Genomic DNA, 22,103 nt, shown 5'->3' with positions numbered 1-22,103 from the left:
ATTGCCCCGTGGGAAGGTCCTCGTATGCTGTTTACATCTCCCCCCTTCCTTTGATGCCTCTACGATAGAATGGCGACGGCTCTGGGGCAATGGAGGTCACACCGCGATGCCCAGCGTTGAAATCGCTCGGTTTTCCTATGAGTGGCCGTGGAAAACGTTTCAAACACGCCGCCGCTCAGAAAAAGACACGAAAAGGTTTCAGAGGGTGGCAAGAATTGTGGCAATGGAACCATCCCCTTTCCTTGGAGCGTTGATTGCCACACATTTCGTGATCGGAAACGACAGTTGGCAGTGTGATGAGCAACAAGAAGACATTGCTCTACAGTCTTTGATACTGATGTTATCTTCCTGACGCTTCATCCTTCTCTAACGACATTGTGGGCTACCAACCCCATCGACCACGATCTCACCGCTTTGCAATGCAGTGCAGCCGCATTTTATCCACTGGTGAACACGGTGGAACCACAAGGGACAGTTCAATACCATTCGACGAAATCTGATCATGATTCGAAGCAGAAAAGGTTCTTCCGCTTTTTCAGTGGTCTTTCATGCCCTCTTATGGCGTGATTGCGGAGGGATGCGACATTGACACATGCATTAATAATGCAGCAAAGGTCGTTGTAAGGTCCCCGACTTCGGCAACACCCTCGGTGTTATACGCCCTTCCCCTAAGATTATTGAGAATTTTAAAAATATGCCTTACACTTAAAGGAAGGCAACTGGCACTGGAGGCGTATCAAGTGGTTGCCTACCTGCAGGCAACTAGAACTATTTCCGAGGTTTTCTCTGTAAAGGCACATTTTTATAAATCTCGCTATATGGACGTGGGTGCCACCCAGGGTTTTGCCGAACTGCTGGGTCTCAGAAAGATCCTTTGGCATTTTATTCATGCATGTAACACTGTCACACCCCTCTGTTACCATGTCACAGCAGTGTGTGAAAACAGGAGCATTGAAAAAACATTAGACCCCTTTGCCGCTCCGGATCTAGTTCAAATTTCATCAAAAGGTTTTGAACAGACCCTAGTGGTTCCATCCTGTACAGCAGAGAATAAACTGCTGCTGCACTGGGCTCCAAAGGAGTCACGTATTCTGGAGGACGACAGTTCAATCCCGCGTCCGGCCATCCTTGTTTAGGTTTTCCGTGATTTACCTAAATCGCTCCAGGCAAATGCCGGGATGGTCCCTTTGAAAGGGCACAGCTGACTTCCTTCCCTAATCCGATGTTTGGTCTCTTCCCCCAACAACCCAACCCAAACCTCCAAAGGGTTAGCTCACATTTAATCCCACGATGTCCTCAGAGAAGGGTTGAAACGTCATGGAGATGTCAGCTGAGTGGAAGGTTGTGCAGAACTCCTTCATCGCTCATCAAACTCCTAATTGTCGTTTTCGACAGCAAAATGCGTGGGAATCAACGTCCCAAGAAAAGGGGATGGTTTCATTGATGGCCTTTATGCCACCCTCTGAGGCTGTTCAGTGTCAATCCTGAACAGTAATCTGTCTGAAAAAATTTCCTCTGTGAGTCGTAAGAAAATCATGTGATTCCAATTCTGGGTGTCGCAGATCGGACCTCCATCCCACATGCGACAAAAGACGGGCTGAAATGTGAGTAAGTGGGTGAATGGCGATCTTCTTATCGTGTGACACATCCACTGTGTCATTGGGCAGAATTGTGCTGAAATTTTGTGCAAATATGATACTATTAATCCACCTTACACCATACATGAAGTGAGCTTTGGCCTTTTTTTCCGCATGTGTCGACATCTTGTTGTTTGAAGCATCGCCAAGCCCGAGGATAACGCCGCATGGCGCCAAAAGTTTGCATAATTACCGAGGAAAGTTGTTGGCACTTTTGAGCCAAGTTTCCAACTTAACGGCCCCAGTGGGAGACAGTCTGGGCGTTTCGAAAAAGTGATACTTTAATTCTATTGCGCAGTTTAAAGGAACGAGTTTGAAATTAAGGCTTTTGCAAGTTGATAATAAAGCCACAGGACCAATTATTGAGAGTTGTGCTTCCGGCAGTTGATGGTAACTGGTGGACAGGTTTGTGATTTTGATAAAAACTACGCTGCTTGACAGAAAACAAACAAAACATGAGAGAAGAACCTGTATGGAGAGGAGGAAATAATTGAAACAACACGGATTTTAGAGTGTATGTAATGGTGTCTCGGTGATTACAAACTGGTGCTGAAGTTATAAAGAACTTGGCAGTTTCAGCCCACTTATGAGGATGACGTTGCTCTCCCTCTCGCCTGGATGCATGCCCTGACGGAATTGCGTAGGGTGTCATAAACATGTTTTATCCTTTCCTGGGGAAGCTCATGCAGAGCTGCAGTAACAGGTCCTTGATATCCTGGATACTGGCAGGGGGGCAGAGTTCACGTCAGAGATGGTCTCACATACGTTCTGTCTGGAGAAAATGTATCGAAATACACTGATGCGCCCAACTCATGCATCTCGCGTAGTACTGTGAACAATCCAGTCCTAAACACACCTGCACCAGCTGTCACGTTCGAATGCTACAGGGGCTGCTGTTGCCAGCCAATCAGCACAGAGGACATTTATGATAGGTCCACACGCACGCCGTATAATTGCTTCTTACAACTCTGCTCACTTAAGAAAAATATTTGTTTACTACTTGAGAAACCGGAATCTGAGAAAAATAGTTAGTACAATAAATGAATGGGAGTGGATTTGTGTACTCTTTTTACAGATACGCAGAAAAACTGCTGCTTCTGCGACATTGTTGTCGTAGACGGACGAAATGGTTTCAGTTCAGCGATTTACACGACAGAGTTCAACTGTTATTCACATCCGAACACAGTCCTGGCAATGTTCGAATCCGATATCGCATATTCATCAGTAAGACACCGATCTGCGTCCATTGTACACGCGAAAACTGTCAGAGTTCGTCAAATCAATACAATACACACAAAAATGTAAACGATTTATCCGCGTCTTTACGCACGGGAAACCAACACCCCCGGCCACGCCGTCACGTCAAAAATCAGTATCTCTTCTTCGTCGGCGCCATACCACTCGATTATTCAGTTTCGAAGTCGAAAACAGGCACTTACGTGGTATTGACACATACGTACAGATACATTGAAATATAAACATTCCTTTGATGTTTGGATGTATTTACATTTATTGTTAAACATAATGAAGAAAACAAGATCGTAAAGGAAAAAATATTTACGCGCTCCCTACAGCTCGACCCTTAGATCTTTAATGTACTGTTGAACACAAATGAAGAATCATAATTGGGTAGAAGGTAGACGGCTGGTTTTTCTGTTGTTAAATTACTACTATGTAAGCCGTGGATTACAGTTACAATGACTGTATCTAAGTACATGTCTCATCCCCAGACAATACCTCAGTAGAATGGTCAGCCGTATAATTAATACCTACAGCAACAACACCCTCATTTTGATTAGTTACCTCATTCACTTTCATTGGAAATAAACATTACCGCACGAACTACTTTTCCATTATTTCTTGGATTTCATACACACCTTTCCAATGTGAACCTACATTAACCGACCGAAAGCGATGGAGCAATGTTGTTTGAATTAGCCACAGATGCTGCACATACACGTCCAGCCTCCGAGATTTACGTTTTTTGTGGTTTTTCTATACGAACCGTTCTGTATTGCTAGTCTTTTCAATAAATCCTATACAGGAACACCTGACTGAAACTAAACTGACGTCGTGTGGCATTTTTTGTTGCAGAAACCAAGGGGGTGGAGGTACAGCCCTCAAGGTTGGGGAGGTTTTTTTTTCCACCTGTTGGCAACTTCACTCAGTATTGAGTGTGTTGCATCATACGTGCGTCTGATGCGCGTAATTGGAATGCGTATAGAATTTTCATGTTATATTTCTGCTATTGAGGACGATGAGCGACTAAGAAGGGGGCGCAGAGTAGCGTTGACACACCGTCTCTCATCGAGAGCTCGATGTTCCCATTCGATGAATGAAATACCTTTAAGTGTTATATACCTTCAGTTAATCAGACAATAAGGGTACGCGTGAAATTTAGTCCCGAACACAGGTGCAAACCCCGATGATGACGAGCAAACCGCCACTCTCTACCCTAACACCGGCCAGCAAATTGTTACAGTTATTTTTTCACCGTCAGGATTTCAGCCACCTACCTCCGATTCGAGCGCCATCGCACTAGCGTGAGTTAACAAGTTCGGCGTGGTAGGTGGATACTGTTGGGTCGACAAAGTACACTACTGGCCATTAAAATTGCTACACCAAGAAGAAACGCAGATGATAAACGGGTATTCATTGGACAAATATATTATACTAGAACTCACGTGTGATTACATTTTCACGCAATTTGGGTGCATAGATCCTGAGAAATCAGTACCCAGAAGAACCACCTATAGCCTTAATAACGGCCTTGATACGCCTGGGCATTGAGTCAAACAGAGCTCGGATGGCGTGTACAGCTACAGCTGACCATGCAGCTTCAACACGATACCACAGTTCATCAAGAGTAGTGACTGGCGTATTGTGGCGAGCCAGTTGCTCGGCCACCATTGACCAGACGTTTTCAATTGGTGAGAGATCTGGAGAACGTGCTGGCCAGGGCAGCAGTCGAAGATTTTCTGAATCCAGAAAAGAGCGTACACTACCTGCAACACCCGGTCGTGCATTATCCTGCTGAAATGTAGGGTTTCGCAGCAATCGAATGAAGGGTAGAGCCACGGGTCGTAACACATCTGAAATGAAACGTCCACTGTTCAAAGTGCCGTCAATGCGAACAAGAGGTGACCGAGGCGTGTAACTAATGGCACCCCATACCATCACGCCGGGTGATACGCGAGTATGGCGATGACGAATACACGCTTCCAATGTGCGTTCACCGCGATGTCGCCAAACACGGATGCGACCATCGTGATGCTGTAAACAGAACCTGGATTCATCCTAAAGAATGACGTTTTGCCGTTCGTGTACCCAGGTAAGTCATTGACTACACCATCGCAGGCGCTCCTGTCTGTGATGCAGCGTCAAGGGTAAACGCAGCCATGGTCTCCGATCTGATAGTCCATTTTCGTGAAGATGGTTGTTGTCTTGCAAACGTCCCCATCTGTTGACTCAGGGATCGAGACGTGGGTGCACGATCCGTTACAGCCATGCGGATAAGATGCCTGCCATCTCGACTGCTGGTGATACGAGGCCGTTGGGATCCAGCACGGCGTTCCGTGTTACCCACCTGAACCCACAGATTCCATATTCTGTTAACAGTCATTGGATCTCGACCAACGCGAGCAGCAACGTCGCGATACTATAAACCACAATCGCTATAGGCTACAAGCCCCGACCTTTATCAAAGTCGGAAACGTGACGGTACGAATTTTTCCTCCTTACACGAGGCATCACAACAGCGTTTCACCAGGCAACGCCGGTGAACTGCTGTTTGTGTATGAGAAATCGGTTGGAAACTTTCCTGATGTCACCGCGTTGTAGGTGTCGCCACCGGCGCCAACCTTGTGTGAATGCTCTGAAAAGCTAATCATTTGCATATCACAGCATCTTCTTCCTGTCGGTTAAATTTCGCGTCTTTAGCACGTCGTCTTCGTGGTGTAGCAATTTTATTGGCCTGTAGTGTACTTCATTGAAACTGCACTGATAAGCCAAATCTTTATGACCACCGGCTTAACAGCCGGTTGGTCCTTCTCAGGAACGGAATACACCAGCGATTACACACAGCATTGATTCAATAAGCCTTTGATAGGATTCCAGAGGTATAGGACACCAGATGTGTACTGAGTAATCACACAAGTCCCGTAAATTATGGGGCAGTAGGTTGTGGGCGTGGCGTTAGCTCCTCATAGCGTCCTGGATATCTTCCATCAGATTCCGAACAGGTGAACTTAGTGACAACGTTATCATCGTCATGCGACTCAAACCTTGTGACGAGGACAGTTATCCTGCTGGAATATACCATTGCCATCAGAGAAAACATCAACCATGAAAGGATGCAGCTCGTTTGCAATACTGTTCACATAGTCCACAGCCGACACAGTGTCTTCAATTTCTGACTCAGGAGCCACGACCATCGATACGGCAACAAGAAACGCGGTTCATTTTACCAGGCGACAAGTTGTCATCAATCCACGGTCCAGTCTTGCTGGTTCAAAGAGTACTCCAATTGTGGTTGGAGATGTCACTGGGTCAGTGTGGGAACACAGGGGTTTGTCCGACAATGTGCATGGAATGTTTTGCTCCAAAACACTTCCGACTGCACCATAATTGTAGTGTCAGTAGCTTTTGTCAGCATAATTCCTCATATGCGGCCCTATGGTTACTAGAATGTTCCCCACTCATCTCTGCTGGGTTGACATACGGGGTGGAGCACGAAATGTGTTACCATTTTGTTTTTGAATATAAACTTTATTATCAATACAGTCTGAAAGGAACATATACTACAATGAAGAGCCGTCCTTGGAGATTTGTTCTAACTCAGCACATGCTCAAGATGTCCACCATTTCGTTTCCTAACTTCCTTCAAACGAACACTGAAATTAGTGATTACCCTACGGCACATGTCTTCCGTAATTTCACTGCAAGCTTGAAGAATAAGTCTTCTGAGCTCCATTAAATCACGTGGACGTTTAGGGAAAATTTTTTCCTTATCTACCCCCAAAGAAAACAGTCACATGGATTGAGGTCTGGACTATCGGGGGGCCAATTTTGTCCGTCATTGAAGCAACCTGGAAACCTGAGTGAAATGATCCGCATGTCGAAATGCTCGTGTAAAAACTCCAACGCAGTGTTTGCAGTACGTCGCCTCGCTCCATCTTGCATGAACCACTGCGTGTTGAAGGGCAAGGCAGTAGCAAGAAGCTGTGGAATGAAGCTACTGCGAAGCATGCTCAAATAACGCACGCTGTTCACAGTTTCTTCAAAGAAAAAAGGTCCAATAAGTCCGTGACTGGAAATTGCTGCCCACACTGTAATCCTCGCAGCATAATGTTGTTGTTCATGAAGCACTTGTGGGTTTTCAGTGGCCCAAAAGCGTACATTTTGTTTGTTAACCTCACCGACTAATGAAAATGCGCCTCGTCTGAAAACCAAACGTTGTTGAAAGTTTCTTCCCTATCTTCCGCCCACTGAGCAAACAGTAGTCTCTGCTGCTTGTGTTCTTCAGTGAGCTTCTGTGCACATGTCATCTTGTATGGGTACATATGGAGGTCACTTTTAAGAATGCGTTGAACGGAGCGTCTGGATATTCCCAGTTGCACTGCTGCCTTTCTACTCGATTTCCCGGGACTTCTCTGTACAGCAACTCGTACCGCTTCAATATTCTCCGGCGAACAAACAGGCTCAGGCCGAGGTCGCTTCGCCTCCAATACTGTTCCTTCCTGTACAAATGTATCGTACAACCTGTGGATGGTCTTCTGGCAAGGGACCCATCGTGTGTTAAACTGTTGTCGAAAACCCCTTTGAGTCACGACAGGGCTTTTCGTTTCAGGAAAAAGTAACACAATTGCCAATCGTTGCTGTGTCGTCAGTCTTCCATTGTCAGCCATTGTCACACAACTTCTTCCTGTTTTCTCAATTGATCTGTTTTCAGTTTTTCAAGGCCTACCCACTGTGCCAACTTATAACTAAATCTGAAGGGGGTGCGATGGAGAGGTTCCCTTGTTAGTTGAATTGACAGCCTTGAGAATTGTACTATTTATCGAGTAATCGAATTCCAACGGATTTCTTTTGGAACTCGTGTGGATCACCTCACACTTTCTGTTATTCCAGCGGGATTTCTAATGTGCGTCGTAAATTGTGATAGAAACAATTGGTAACACATTTCGTGCGCCTGTACTTTCATTATCACGTCCTGTGTTGCAACACCACCACAGGCATATAGTGTCACAGTGAGCGGCGCTGATAAATTTTGGCTCGCCAGTATATTTGTAGACGTTAAGTTGCTGTTTTGCTGAGACCGGTGTGTGGGTGTGCCCGGCAGAGCGGACGCAGACGCAGAGCTCGGTGTCTGTGGACTCGGGGTCGGAGGAGAGCGGCGACACGCGCCAGCACACGGACACCGAGCTGAGCACGGCGGCCGGCAGCCAGGGCCGCGGCCGCTCCGCCACGCCGCTGCGCCAGCAGGCCACGCACCTGCCGCAGCACCACTACGGGTCCTTCTACCTGCGCATGGGCGCCGTAGGTGAGTCGCCAGCCGCTCCCTACTGCACAGCCACGCGCCACGAGGAATCGTTAGCGCTAGGATTTCACAGGGAACAAGTCCCGCCCACTCACCCCCGGTTTTCCCGGTCTTTGTTCGGCGCCTGGGCACCGTTTCAGTTGACCCACGTGGTTTACCGCGTTCGGCTGCACTTGGAGTGAATGTTAAAGTAATATCTTGCTAGGTCTTAAATTTTGCCACATAGTTAAAAGACGCATTACAAAAAACGTGCACAATTGGCCTCAGCTGTGCCAGGTACTTCCACAGCATACATAACAGAAAACAATGTAGCACTGAATTCTTTAAATACGAGAACTCAGTATTCAGATGAATAGCCTATGAGGAAACGTACTTCTATGTGAGGAAAAGCACCCAAAGCTAAAACAGGAAAAACCTACCCTCAAAGAATAATTTGCTTGGAGAAAGAGGAACCACAGTAAACTTGACACTTAAGTTTCAGAACTCAGAAAGTATATCCGAAACAAGCGCAAATGTTCACTATACTTCCAGAGGGCATCAAAATTACTTTGTTGTTGCTAGATCGATCCAAGCGTATTTCGCGTGTTATTCACTGAATAGTTTTGCTGAAAAATTTTAGGGGTGAAAGAAGAACTAGCACAGCATGAAGGACGTTTTACAGCCATGAAACACCGCAGCATATATTTCCTCCATAACTGCTCTGTGACAAACATAAACATCACATTATTATTTTTTTTTAAAATGGTTTGAATGACATTTACGAAATTAATAAATCTTTTGGTTAAAAACAGACAGGACAAAGAATAACTACACGTTATTTTCCTGAGACGTTTGCAGCAGCATATAGGTCACAAATCACACATAAACAGCTACAATTCCTTGTAACCTCGTTTATAATGCGCAGGTATGGTATTGGAAGAATTTACAAGTTAAAATTCACCCATTACCCATGTAAATACTAACAAAATATGTCATACATGGTGGTCTCGCGGTTCTAGGCGCGCAGTCCGGAACCGTGCGACTACTACGGTCGCAGGTTCGAATCCTGCCTCGGGCATGGATGTGTGTGATGTCCTTAGGTTAGTTAGGTTTAAGTAGTTCTAAGTTCTAGGGGACTGATGACCACAGCAGTTGAGTCCCATAGTGCTCAGAGCCATGTCATACATGCAAATATCTTACTGCTTTCATTAGGCATTTCTACTTTGACATTTTCATATTCTTTAATTTTCGTGAGCTACTACGAGGGCCATTTCTATATAACGGTGATTTTAGACAACAGAGTTATTCGAGTGCATCCGTGGCTTTACTGCCGACATGACAGATTCAAGACCATTGTTTTCGCATTGTATGTTTGCCCTGCTGTTTCCCTCAAATTGACGTATTATAGTAAGTGAATTAGTTAATGAAAATTTCTCCTTATTCCCCTTAAATAACATCACGTTATTTTTTGTTTTCTATTGCTGGCGATGCTTTCAATTCTCTATAAATATTTTTATTTCTTTAATAATGCAGATTCATATTACATTACTATCCAGAAAAGCTTAAATTTCTTATCGTTACTGAATTTCATCACAGTATAACACGTGTTGGACTGCGACGATAACAACTTTGTTGTAGCTTCCAGTTAGCGGAACTGGCGGCCGTTTAGGGGAGGGCCTTACACTATGGATAGGCGTGGAGGGGGGTGAATGGGCGGGACTTGTTCCGGGTGAAATCCCAGCGCTAAAGGCACGCCGCGCCACGCCTGCCCGAGCAGCACTGCAGCTATTTGCACCTCCGCATGGTCGCTGTCGGTGAATCACCCACTGTACGCAAGAGAGCCTCTATAGGGAGAGAGTGGCCAACCGGACGATACGCGGCCATTTTTCTGCCAAACTGCGGGCGGGACTTATGAATGGCCAGTAGTGGAGTACACACTCGCCTAATCAAAAGCACAAGACAGTATGGTGAAATCATTCGTTAAATGCCTTTCTTGACAGCTATAATATACTCATAGTAGCCTATTAAGTACAGCACAGGAAAATTTGGTACAGTGGCTGTAAAAATTATTCGTTACTTGCATTTATCTCCTTTAAAGTTCGTTTACTAGACATATTGCAATGAAAGTAACGTAAATAAAAAAATATATTGTATAACATTTGTTTTGTATCGGAAGCCCATAACGCTTAACATTTAACGTGCCTGTATTACGTCAGATGAATGAAAGTCGTAAGCAGTTGTTTACTTGCGACATGCAAAAATGTGAGACGTATTAGTACTTCTTGTCACGTCTTCAAACTTTTTGCCTGTCACAAGTAAACAACTGCTTACGACTTTCTTTCATATATATATATATATATATATATATATATATATATATATATATATATATATATATATATTGTTGTGGTCTTCAGTCGTGAGACTGGTTCGATGCAGCTGTCCATGCTACTCTATCTTGTGCAAGCTTCTTCATCTCCCACTACCTGCTGCAGCCTACATCCTGCTTGGTGTATTCATCTCTGGGTCTCCCTCTACGATTTTTACCCTCCACGCTGCCCTCCAATGCTAAATTGGTGATCCCTTGATGCCTCAAAACATGTCCTACCAACCGATCCCTTCTTCTAGTCAAGTTCTGCCACAAACTCCTCTTGTCCCAAATTCTATTCAATACCTCCTCATTAGTTATGTGATCTACCCATCTAATCTTCAGCATTCTTCTGTAGCACCACATTTCGAATGCTTCTATTCTCTTCTTGTCCAAACCATTTATCTTCCATGTTTCACTTCCATACATGGCTACACTCCATACAAATAGTTTCAGAAACGACTTCCTGACACTTAAATCTATACTCGATGTTAACAAATTTCTCTTCTTCAGAAACGCTTTCCTTGCCATTGCCAGTATACATTTTATATCCTCTCTACTTCGACCATCATCAGTTATTTTGCTCCACAAATAGCAAAACTCCTTTACTACTTTGTCTCATTTCCTAATCTAATACCGTCAGCATCACCCGACTTGATTCGACTACGTTCTATTATCCTAGTTTTGCTTTTGTTGATGTTCATCTTATATCCTCCTTTCAAGACAGTATCCATTCAATTGAACTGTTCTTCCAACTCCTTTGCTGTCTCTGACAGAATTACAATGTCATCGGTGAACCTCAAAGTTTTTATTTCTTCTCCATGGATTCTAATACCTACTCCGAATTTTTCTTTTTTTTCCTTTATTGCTTGCTCAATATACAGATTGAATAACATCGGGGAGAGGCTACAACCCTGTCTCACTCCCTTCCCAACCACTGCTTCCCTTTCATGTCCCTCGACTCTTATAACTGCCATTTGGTTTCTATACAAATTGTAAATAGCCTTTCGCTCCCTATATTGTACCTCTGCCACCTTCAGAATTTGAAAGAGAGTATTCCAGTCAACATTGTCAAAAGCTTTCTCTAAGTCTACAAATGCTAGAAACGTAGGTTTGCCTTTCCTTAATCTTTCTTCTAAGATAAGTCGTAAGGTCAGTATTGCCTCACGTGTTCCAGTGTTTCTACGGAATCCAAACTGATCTTCCCCGAGGTTGGCTTCTACTAGTTTTTCCATTCGTCTGTAAAGAATTCGTGTTAGTATTTTGCAGCTGTGACTTATTAAACTGGTAGTTCGGTAATTTTCACATTTGTCAACACCTGCTTTCTTTGGGATTGGAATTATTATATTCTTCTTGAAGTCTGAGGGTATTTCGCCTGTTTCATACATCTTGCTCACCAGATGGTAGAGTTTTGCCAGGACTAGCTCTCCCAAGGCCGTCAGTAGTTCCAATGGAATGTTGTCTACTCCAGGGGCCTTGTTTCGACTCAGGTCTTTCAGTGCTCTGTCAAACTCTTCACGCAGTATCGTATCTCCCATTTCATCTTCATCTACATCCTCTTCCATTTCCATAATATTGTCCTCAAGCACATCGCCCTTGTATAGACCCTCTATATACTCCTTCCACCTTTCTGCTTTCCCTTCTTTGCTTAGAACTGGGTTTCCATCTGAGCTCTTGATATTCATACAAGTCGTTCTCTTATCTCCAAAGGTCTCTTTAATTTTCCTGTAGGCAGTATCTATCTTACCCCTAGTGAGACAAGCCTCTACATCCTTACATTTGTCCTCTAGACATCCCTGCTTAGCCATTTTGCACTTCCTTTCGACCTCATTTTTGAGACGTTTGTATTCCTTTTTGCCTGCTTCATTTACTGCATTTTTATATTTTCTCCTTTCATCAATTAAATTCAATATTTCTTCTTTTACCCAAGGATTTCTACTAACCCTCGTCTTTTTACCTACTTGATCCTCTGCTGCCTTCACTACTTCATCCCTCAAAGCTACCCATTCTTCTTCTACTGTATTTCTTTCCCCCATTCCTGTTAATTGCTCCCTTATGCTCTCCCTGAAACTCTGTACAATTTCTGGTTCTTTCAGTTTATCCAGGTCCCATCTCCTTAAATTCCCACCTTTTTGCAGTTTCTTCAGTTTTAATCTACAGGTCATAACCAATAGATTGTGGTCAGAGTCCGCATCTGTCCCTGGAAATGTCTTACAAATTAAAACCTGGTTCCTAAATCTCTGTCTTACCATTATATAATCTATCTGATACCTTTTAGTATCTCCAGGGTTCTTCCATGCATACAACCTGCTTTCATGATTCTTAAACCAAGTGTTAGCTATGATTATGTTGTGCTCTGCGCAAAATTCTACCAGGCGGCTTCCTCTTTCATTTCTTAGCCCCAATCCATATTCACCGACTATGTTTCCTTCTCTCCCTTTTCCTACACTCGAATTCCAGTCACCCATGACTATTAAATTTTCGTCTCCCTTAACTATCTGAATAATTTATTTTATTTCATCATACATTTCTTCAATTTCTTCATCTGCAGAGCTAGTTGGCATATAAACTTGTACTACTGTAGTAGGTGTGGGCTTCGTATCTATCTTGGCCACAATAATGCGTTCACTGTGCTGTTTGTAGTAGCTTACCCGCATTCCTATTTTCCTATTCATTATTAAACCTACTCCTGCATTACCCCTATTTGATTTTGTGTTTATAACCCTGTAGTCACCAGACCAGAAGTCTTGTTCCTCCTGCCACCGAACTTCACTAATTCCCACTATATCTAACTTTAACCTATCCATTTCCCTTTTTAAATTTTCTAACCTACCTGCCCGATTAAGGGATCTGACATTCCACGCTCCGATTCGTAGAACGCCAGTTCTTTTTCTCCTGCTAACGACATCCTCTTGAGTAGTCCCCGCCCGGAGATCCGAATGGGGGACTATTTTACCTCCGGAATATTTTACCCAAGAGGACGCCATCATCATTTAACCATACAGTAAAGCTGCATGCCCTCGGGAAAAATTACGGCTGTAGTTTCCCCTTGCTTTCAGCCGTTCGCAGTACCAGCACAGCAAGGCCGTTTTGGTTATTGTTACAAGGCCAGATCAGTCAATCATCCAGACTGTTGCCCTTGCAACTACTGAAAAGGCTGCTGCCGCTCTTCAGGAACCACACGTTTGTCTGGCCTCTCAACAGATACCCCTCCATTGTGGTTGCACCTACGGTACGGCTATGCTATCTGTATCGCTGAGGCACGCACGCCTCCCCACCAACGGCAAGGTCCGTGGTTCATGGGGCGGGGGGGGGGGGGGGCGGGGGCTGCAGTAAGTAGGCCCATTAAAAACTGTCTTCAACAGTACCTACAATTATTTACTACGAATAATGTTTCCAGCAAGCAAGACAAAATGAAGACAGAAATCTGGGAAACTTCCTGCCCTAACAGCATTAATGGAATAGTTATAAAACTACAATCACATTACCTGGAATTACTAACAGTGCCCTAGAAATCAAATGACACTCGTGAAAATCTTCAATACAGGACCGGTACTGTTAACAAAAAAAAAACCTTATGACACTGAAGGACGTAATTATGACGTCTGCAGCTTAGCAAAATTCTTACACATTCGATACACAATTAATTTCTTATTCTATGTTTATAAGAATAATGTGTTATAATAATTTTCACACAGCCAATTTACATGTCTGTTTTCAAATTTAATTATGTATATTGCAAGTTGTTTTATATGTAGTCAAAAGCAAAAACGACTTCCTCCGCATAAATAAGAGTACTTGGTTGTTTCCCACAAGGCTCCTGTTTGATTTATGTCAGCCCTGTTGACTGCGACTGCCCACTGCTTTCGTCTTTCTTCGTTGCGTGGAAATGTTAACATGCGAAATCCACCTTCGCCTCTATTGGAACAACCAAATGCAGCACAACCTGGCACATCGTTTACGAACGTCTGCAGAACGAATTACAGATGTCAAAAACAGTACTGTACAATTACTAAGGTGTTTACTTCAAACATGTAGGCCTACCGACTTCATCACAAAACGCTTCATTATTTCAACTCGTTTTTAAGATCGCAAACGCTAATTACGTACTAAAAACGATTTACAACTAAATCGAACATACATGCACAACCCATAACAAGTCTCGCAATAATTCAAATACCTTTTAATCGTTTCCAAAAGTCCTCTGAACTTCAATTAAACTCAAAAGCACGGCGAACATAGGAAGCGCGAGAGACGTTTGGCGCCATTTTTCTGCCAAAGCTAATCAACTAATCACGGGCAACTTCACCTATGGCCACTCTCTCTGTATACAGGCTCTTTACTGTACCCTCATCATAGCTTACCGACAATCGTTCTTTCCACAGACTATTCGCGAGTGGGACAGGGTTGGAGGGATCAGATAGTGGTACCGAAAGTACCCTCCGCCACACACGATTAAGTGACTTGCGGAGTAAGATGTAGATGCTGCAGCATCACTATGCCTCCTGCTACTTGCAAATGGGTGCCGCCAGTGAGGCAGCTATTACTCCATAGTATACAGGCATATCTATCACGGCACCACTATGGCTCTTTCTACCTGCAAGTGGGTGCCATCACTGTGGTATATGTATGTGCCTCTACCACAGCTACATATGGCTGTTTCTACCGGCACATGGGTGCTATCAGTCAGTGACCCACCACTCTCAAGTACATATCTGCACCTGATGCATCTCCACTATGGGTCCTTTTACCTCTACATGCTTGCCATCAGTGAGTATCTGTCACCTAGCATCAGCCACACTATAAATGCCACTCCCATAGAAATTTATAGTAAGATGCACTCATGTCTGAAGCGACAGACAGTATCACTGAGGATTACAGTTCTTGTAAACATTTTGCCATTATGCATTGACATGAGCTGCTTACAACACGTGAAAATTCTGCTAGACTGGTACTCGAATCCGGATTTCTTGCATATCACGAGCAGTCTCCTTAACCACTTTGTCTATCTGAGCATGCCAGCCGGACCAATCCAGACTTCCATATGCCATGTAGTCACAACCATTATACTCGCACAGTTCGTGATTCTCTGTTTGGTCCTGGGGATGAACTTGGATAGCCAAACGGGTTAGGGCAACTGCTCACAATACGTAGGAACTCTATTTGAATCCCAGTCTGGCAGAAATTTTCGTGTGTCACAAACAGCTGACGTCCATGCATAATCGCAGTATATGACTCTATTCCCATTTAAGTAACTCTATTTTACTATATATATATATATATATATATATATATATATATATATAGGGTTATTACAAATGATTGAAGCGATTTCAGAGCTCTACAATAACTTTATTATTTGAGATATTTTCACAATGCTTTGCACACACATACAAAAACTCAAAAAGCTTTTTTAGGCATTCACAAATGTTCGATATGTGCCCCTTTAGTGATTCGACAGACATCAAGCCGAAAATCAAGTTCCTCCCACACTCGGCGCAGCATGTCCCCATCAATGAGTTCGAAAGCATCGTTGATGCGAGCTCGCAGTTCTGGCACGTTTCTTGGTAGAGGAGGTTTAAACACTGAATCTTTCACATAACCCCACAGAAATAAATCGCATGGGGTTAAGTCGGGAGAGCGTGGAGGCCATGACATGAATTGGTAATCATGATCTCCACCACGACCGATCCATCGGTTTTCCAATCTCTTGTTTAAAAAATGCCGAACATCATGATGGAAGTGCGGTGGAGCACCATCGTGTTCAAAGATGAAGTCGGTGCTGTCGGTCTCCAGTTGTGGCATGAGCCAATTTTCCAGCATGTCCAGATACACGTGTCCTGAAACGTTTTTTTCGCAGAAGAAAAAGGGGCCGTAAACTTTAAACCGTGAGATTGCACAAAACACGTTAACTTTTGGTGAATTGCGAATTTGCTGCACGAATGCGTGAGGATTCTCTACCGCCCAGATTCGCACATTGTGTCTGTTCACTTCACCATTAAGAAAAAATGTTGCTTCATCACTGAAAACAAGTTTCGCACTGAACGCATCCTCTTGCATGAGCTGTTGCAACCGCGCCGAAAATTCAAAGCGTTTGACTTCGTCATCGCAGTCTTCTGTTGCTAGGCAAACTGAGGAGCTACTTGATTGAGAAGTAGCGGCTCTGGTCTCGTAATCTAGCATACAGAGAGCGTTGTGCTCACCACTGGCACCTCCATATCCGCATCCAGTGACCCTTGTGGGCTGAGGATGACACGGCGGCCGGTCGTTGCCGTAGGGCCTTCCAAGTCCTATTCAAACGGAGTTCAGCTTTTTAATTTTACTATCTGAGCAGCAACAGGAATGGTGTTAATCACTCCTTGAGTTTCCTTTGCTGGTGCCGTGGAAATTTTGTTAGTGACGTACGCTGTGGGCCTTCAAAATTCCAACGCCATGAAGACGGTCTGTGACAAACATCACATTGGGATGAATTATACTACGTACTTGGATAGGCTAATGATTAGCTTTTCAGCATAAATGCATATAGTAGGGGTAATACAATATATATACAGGGTGAGTCACCTAACATTACCGCTGGATATATTTCGTAAACCACATCAAATACTGACGAATCGATTCCACAGACCGAACGTGAGGAGAGGGGCTAGTGTAATTGGTTAATAAAAACCATAAAAAAATGCATGGAAGTATGTTTTTTAACACAAATCTACGTTTTTTAAAAAATGAAACCCCGTTAGTTTTGTTAGCACATCTGAACATATAAACAAATACGTAATCAGTGCCGTTTGTTGCATTGTAAAATGTTAATTACATCCGGAGATATTGTAACCTAAAATTGACGCTTGAGTACCACTCCTCCGCTGTTCGATCGTGTGTATCGGAGAGCACCGAATTACGTAGGGATCCAAAGGGAACGGTGATGGACCTTAGTTACAGAAGTGACTGGAAGAGCACATTACGTTCACATGCTAACACCTTTTTATTGGTCTTTTTCACTGACGCACATGTACATTACCATGAGGGGTGAGGTACACGTACTCGACGACGAACCTGGGTGCACGAATGGCAAAACGTCATTTTTTCGGATGAATCCAGGTTCTGTTTGCAGCATCATGACGGTCGCTTCCGTGTTTGGCGACATCGCGGTGAACGCACATTGGAAGCGTGTATTCGTCATCGCCATACTGGCATATCACCCGGCGTGATGGTATGGGGTGCCATTGGTTACACGTCTCGGTCACCTCTTGTTCGCATTGACGGCACTTTGAACGGTGGACGTTGTGTTTCAGATGTGTTACGACCCGTGGCTCATCCCTTCATTCGACCCCTGCGAAACGCTACATTTCAGCAGGATAATGCACGACTGCATGTTGCAGGTCCTGTACGGGCCTTTCTGGATACAGAAAATGTTCGACTGCTGTCTTGGCCAGCACATTCTCCAGATATCTCACCAATTGAAAACGTCTGGTCAATGGTGTCCGAGCAACTGGCTCGTCACAATACGCCACTCTTGATGAACTGTGGTATCGTGTTGAAGCTGCATGGCAGCTGTACCTGTACACGCCATTCGAGCTCTGTTTGGCTCAATGCCCAGGTGTATCTAGGCCGTTATTACGGCCAGAGGTGGTTGTTCTGGGTACTGATTTCTCAGGATCTGTGCACCCAAATTGCTTGTAAATGTAATCACATGTCAGTTGTAGTATAATATATTTGTCCAATGAATACCCGTTTATGATCTGCATTCCTTCTCGGTGTAGCAACTTTAAAGGCCAGTATTGTATTTATTGTGCGGTACATTGAATTTTTAAAACGAATCTGATTTTTCCCTCGTCGTCTGTTCATTTAGCTAGTCGGGCAAAATTCTTGTCAGTTTTGCATAGGCTGTGAAAGGCACAACACGTCTGAGAGAGCAATGCGCTTTGTGAGTGTAAAAGCGGCTCAGGCGAGATTCAAACTCTCTCGCAGCTTTTGTGAAAACAGCAGTTTCGGGGACTTCCCCGGGCGCTCCCGAAGCGCTATTCAGACTCGGCAAATGGGAGGGGAAGATGAGGCACTCCGCCTTGAACGGGCCTGAATAGCACTCTGATGAGCACAAGTCTGCCGAGAAAATAGTCTATTGCCCGGTGAAAGACGCTTCCGAAGAGGAGGGCGGGGAAAGTCGATAGCGCTGAGGTGGGTGGGTGGAACAGCCTGGCTGCCTGCCTGCCGCCTGCGAGGAGGAAACGCGCGGCGCTGCTCAGGTGAGGCGGGGGGGGGGGGGGGGGGGGGGGGGAGCCGATAAGGGGCGAGGGGCGAGAAAATGCAGGAGGAGGTGGTTTTTTCCCAATAAAGGTGGACGCGAATTCACGCAAATATTAAACGACGTTTGATCGCATAACGCATATTTCTTCAAGCGTAAAGAGTACATTTCAGATGTTTCTTTCAGACGAGAGACAAGAAAAATATTCCGAAATCTTTGTACTTGTCAGGGAATGGAAATAGATTTGAAATTTTACGGCAAGAAAGAGCAGACACACAGAATCTGATTATAGAAATCGCACTTTCGCCGATTGTCCTTTTTCCTTTTTTTTCATTTTCGTAAACCAGGAAAGGCTTTTCATTCCGAGATGGTAAATTTCCTTTATTCAGTCCACAAAAATATTTCGAGTGGAAAGATTGCTCCCTGCCATACCGCACCGAGTTGCAGCGTCAGATTCATTCACATCTTCGTTTGTAAATGGCAGTATACACCGTCAGCCCAAAATGTTTCGAGACTAACTTAGTAAGAAATGGTGGGTTTGATGCTGAAAGTGTTACACGTATTCTCCCCTTACTTGAAAACAATCCACTGAACGTTCAACAACAGAGCGAAACTGCCAGAAATTCCTTGTCTGGACTATTCTGGGATGTTGTCCCATCCGCAAATGACGGTTTTTGAATTTCGGTTATGTCGTCACAGCGTTGCCGCTTTGTGTGAATTTCTGCACTTATCGTATTGATAACATCAAGTCTGTGCACCCATAACGATTTTTTTCCAAAAAAAAAAAAAAAAAGTCAGATTTTGCTTTACAATCGAGACGCGGCAGATCTCCATACGTCGTCGTTTTTGTTCGGAAATCAAGTGGTGCAGGACTAACTTTGCAAACACTATTCTCTTGTTCGAAACGTTGCAGAGAATATCTCGAACACCTGATCGCTTTCGGGAAGACAGCGGATCAAACACGCGGACGACCATCCTGATTTAGGTTTTCCATTATTTCCCTAAATCGCTTCGGGCGAATGCTGGCAGGTTTCCTTTGAGAAAAAAAAAGACACGGCCTGTTTCCTTCCCTATCCTTCCCTAATTCGAGCCGGCCTGTGTGGCCGAGCGGTTCTCGGCTTTTCAGTGTGGACCCGCGTGACCGCTACGGTCGCAGGTTCGAATCCTGCCTCGGGCATGGATGTGTGTGATGTCCTTAGGTTAGTTACGTTTAAGTAGTTCCACGTTCTAGGGGACTCATGACCTCAGAAGTTAAGTCCCATAATGCTCAGGGCCATTTTTGAACCTAATCCGAGCATGTGCTCCGTCTCTAATAACCTCTTTGTCGGCGGGACATTAAACACTAATCTCCTCTTCCTGTCCTATTCCTGTGTTTCCGTAGTGGCAGGCTGAGCTGCTTTGAAGGTTGCTGCGGAGATAGCGGCAGACAGCCTGGAAGGAAAATCTGTACACCTCTGCACTGCACACATGCATAACCCCGGCACACCACGTGCCATCTGAACTTCTGTCTAAGTTTCTGGCCACCAAACTACTCTCCAACTGTAGCCCGAGATGACAATTTAGGCTAATCACGTCGCACCAGAAAAAAGTCCAGAGAGCAGAACAGAAGGAACTGCGTCAGCCCATGACTTGTCCGTCACCATCCACTGCGGCTTCCGGCCGTGGCTGAAGTTACAGTTGCCTTAGCTCCGGATTCCCGTCCGACACACACACACACACACACACACACACACACACACACACATACACAGGCTGAGAGGCACCCACATGCCTTGCTCATACTGTGGCATCAAGCAGTCAGGCCTGCAAGATGAGTGGATTCATTCTTATTTATCGAGTAACATGAACTCTCGTACTCACAACTAAGTTACAAATAGCCCGCATCTCGTGGTCGTGCGGTAGCGTTCTCGCTTCCCACGCCCGGGTTCCCGGGTTCGATTCCCGGCGGGGTCAGGGATTTTCTCTGCCTCGTGATGGCTGGGTGTTGTGTGATGTCCTTAGGTTAGTTAGGTTTAAGTAGTTCTAAGTTCTAGGGGACTGATGACCATAGATGTTAAGTCCCATAGTGCTCAGAGCCATTTGAACCATTTTAAGTTACAAATTATCCTCCTATATGAATAATACGCAACGGAAACGCACTTCTGACTATCAGTAATTTACAGAACACTTACTGTTCACTATGCACTGGCAATACCACATTTTCTTTTTGTCTTTTATTTAACGGCTTTTATCAACACGTGGCCACCGCACTGAATATGAATGGCGCACACATTATAAATTCGGGACATCATGACAACATACAATTCGAAGGAAAAGTCCACCAATCTTTTCCTTTTCACTATCTTATTTATTCCGATAAATTCTACAACCTAAATACACAAATTCTATAACCTACAACAATAACACATGAGAAATTCCGCCCAGTGGGCATGGCTTTACATTGGTGATTCTCTACCTTATGGTCTCGTAATTATTTAACGCTACAGTGCACTTTCTGGATAGGATGGAGGATCTTTTATTATATCTCACACTTCGACTCTCACAATCATCATCACGAAACTTTCCTCCAGATCGAGCGGTACAGAAGGAACAAGCATAACCCACTAATCTTTTGTAACTACCTTGCTACTCTCCCATGCAAACCACACATACCCAAATTACATGACATACACCACACTACAACATGGAATACAATAGAATAAATAGTCACAACACTATCACTTTCAGCTTTCCCACTTCAATTAGTATTTATCCCAGTTTCACACGACACTGCCCCACTTTGTAATTCTACTTTCCTACTATGAACTCTGGAGATATTTGCACGTCTTCCTGTGCAATGCAAGCCAAGTGGCGTTGCTGGATAGACGGCCGACTCACCTTGCTTCTCTCTGAGTTTGAATCTAGCGTCACACGGAATCATATCACGCAAAGTAATATTAAGAACTTATTCATCAGACACGCGAGTCCTTAACTGATACGATGGACGAGTACTTCTTTTTATCCTTTGTCTCATACACAGATTGAGACTCACACAGTACACACCACGTGGAAGTACTCGTCTCTAATTTCAAGTGCTGCACACGCTATTTCTTAAATTTTTCAACTTATTGTACACACGCTAGTAATTCAGCTTAACTTAAGCACACGGAAGTATTTCAACTTACTGCTACACGTGGTTTCATTGTGACCGTTGGTCACTTCCGAAGATTACTACGATCCCCTTAATATTATCTGCCTGACATTTAATTCTCCCCACAAAAGTTCCTGAAATAGAGAAATTATTATTTCAAACTACTCTTAAATATTCCACATGCATACCACGTCCCCACTCTTTTGTGTTTA

At 44.2% G+C, this 22,103-nt stretch overlaps 1 protein-coding gene across 1 annotated transcript in view; it reads left to right on the top strand.

The window, feature by feature from the left end:
* The window catches only part of LOC124606599 (proton channel OtopLc-like), a 229,782-nt gene that overhangs the window by 118,473 nt on the left and 89,206 nt on the right, over positions 1 to 22,103 (top strand). The window contains exon 5 of the mRNA XM_047138584.1: positions 7,978 to 8,178. Coding sequence (XP_046994540.1) covers positions 7,978 to 8,178 — 201 coding nt within the window. The remainder of the gene's footprint in view (positions 1 to 7,977; positions 8,179 to 22,103) is intronic.

The sequence above is a fragment of the Schistocerca americana genome, chromosome 3 (genome assembly GCF_021461395.2).
Source record: "Schistocerca americana isolate TAMUIC-IGC-003095 chromosome 3, iqSchAmer2.1, whole genome shotgun sequence".
Classification (NCBI taxonomy): domain Eukaryota; kingdom Metazoa; phylum Arthropoda; class Insecta; order Orthoptera; family Acrididae; genus Schistocerca; species Schistocerca americana.
This window is presented reverse-complemented; position numbering and strand designations above follow the sequence as displayed.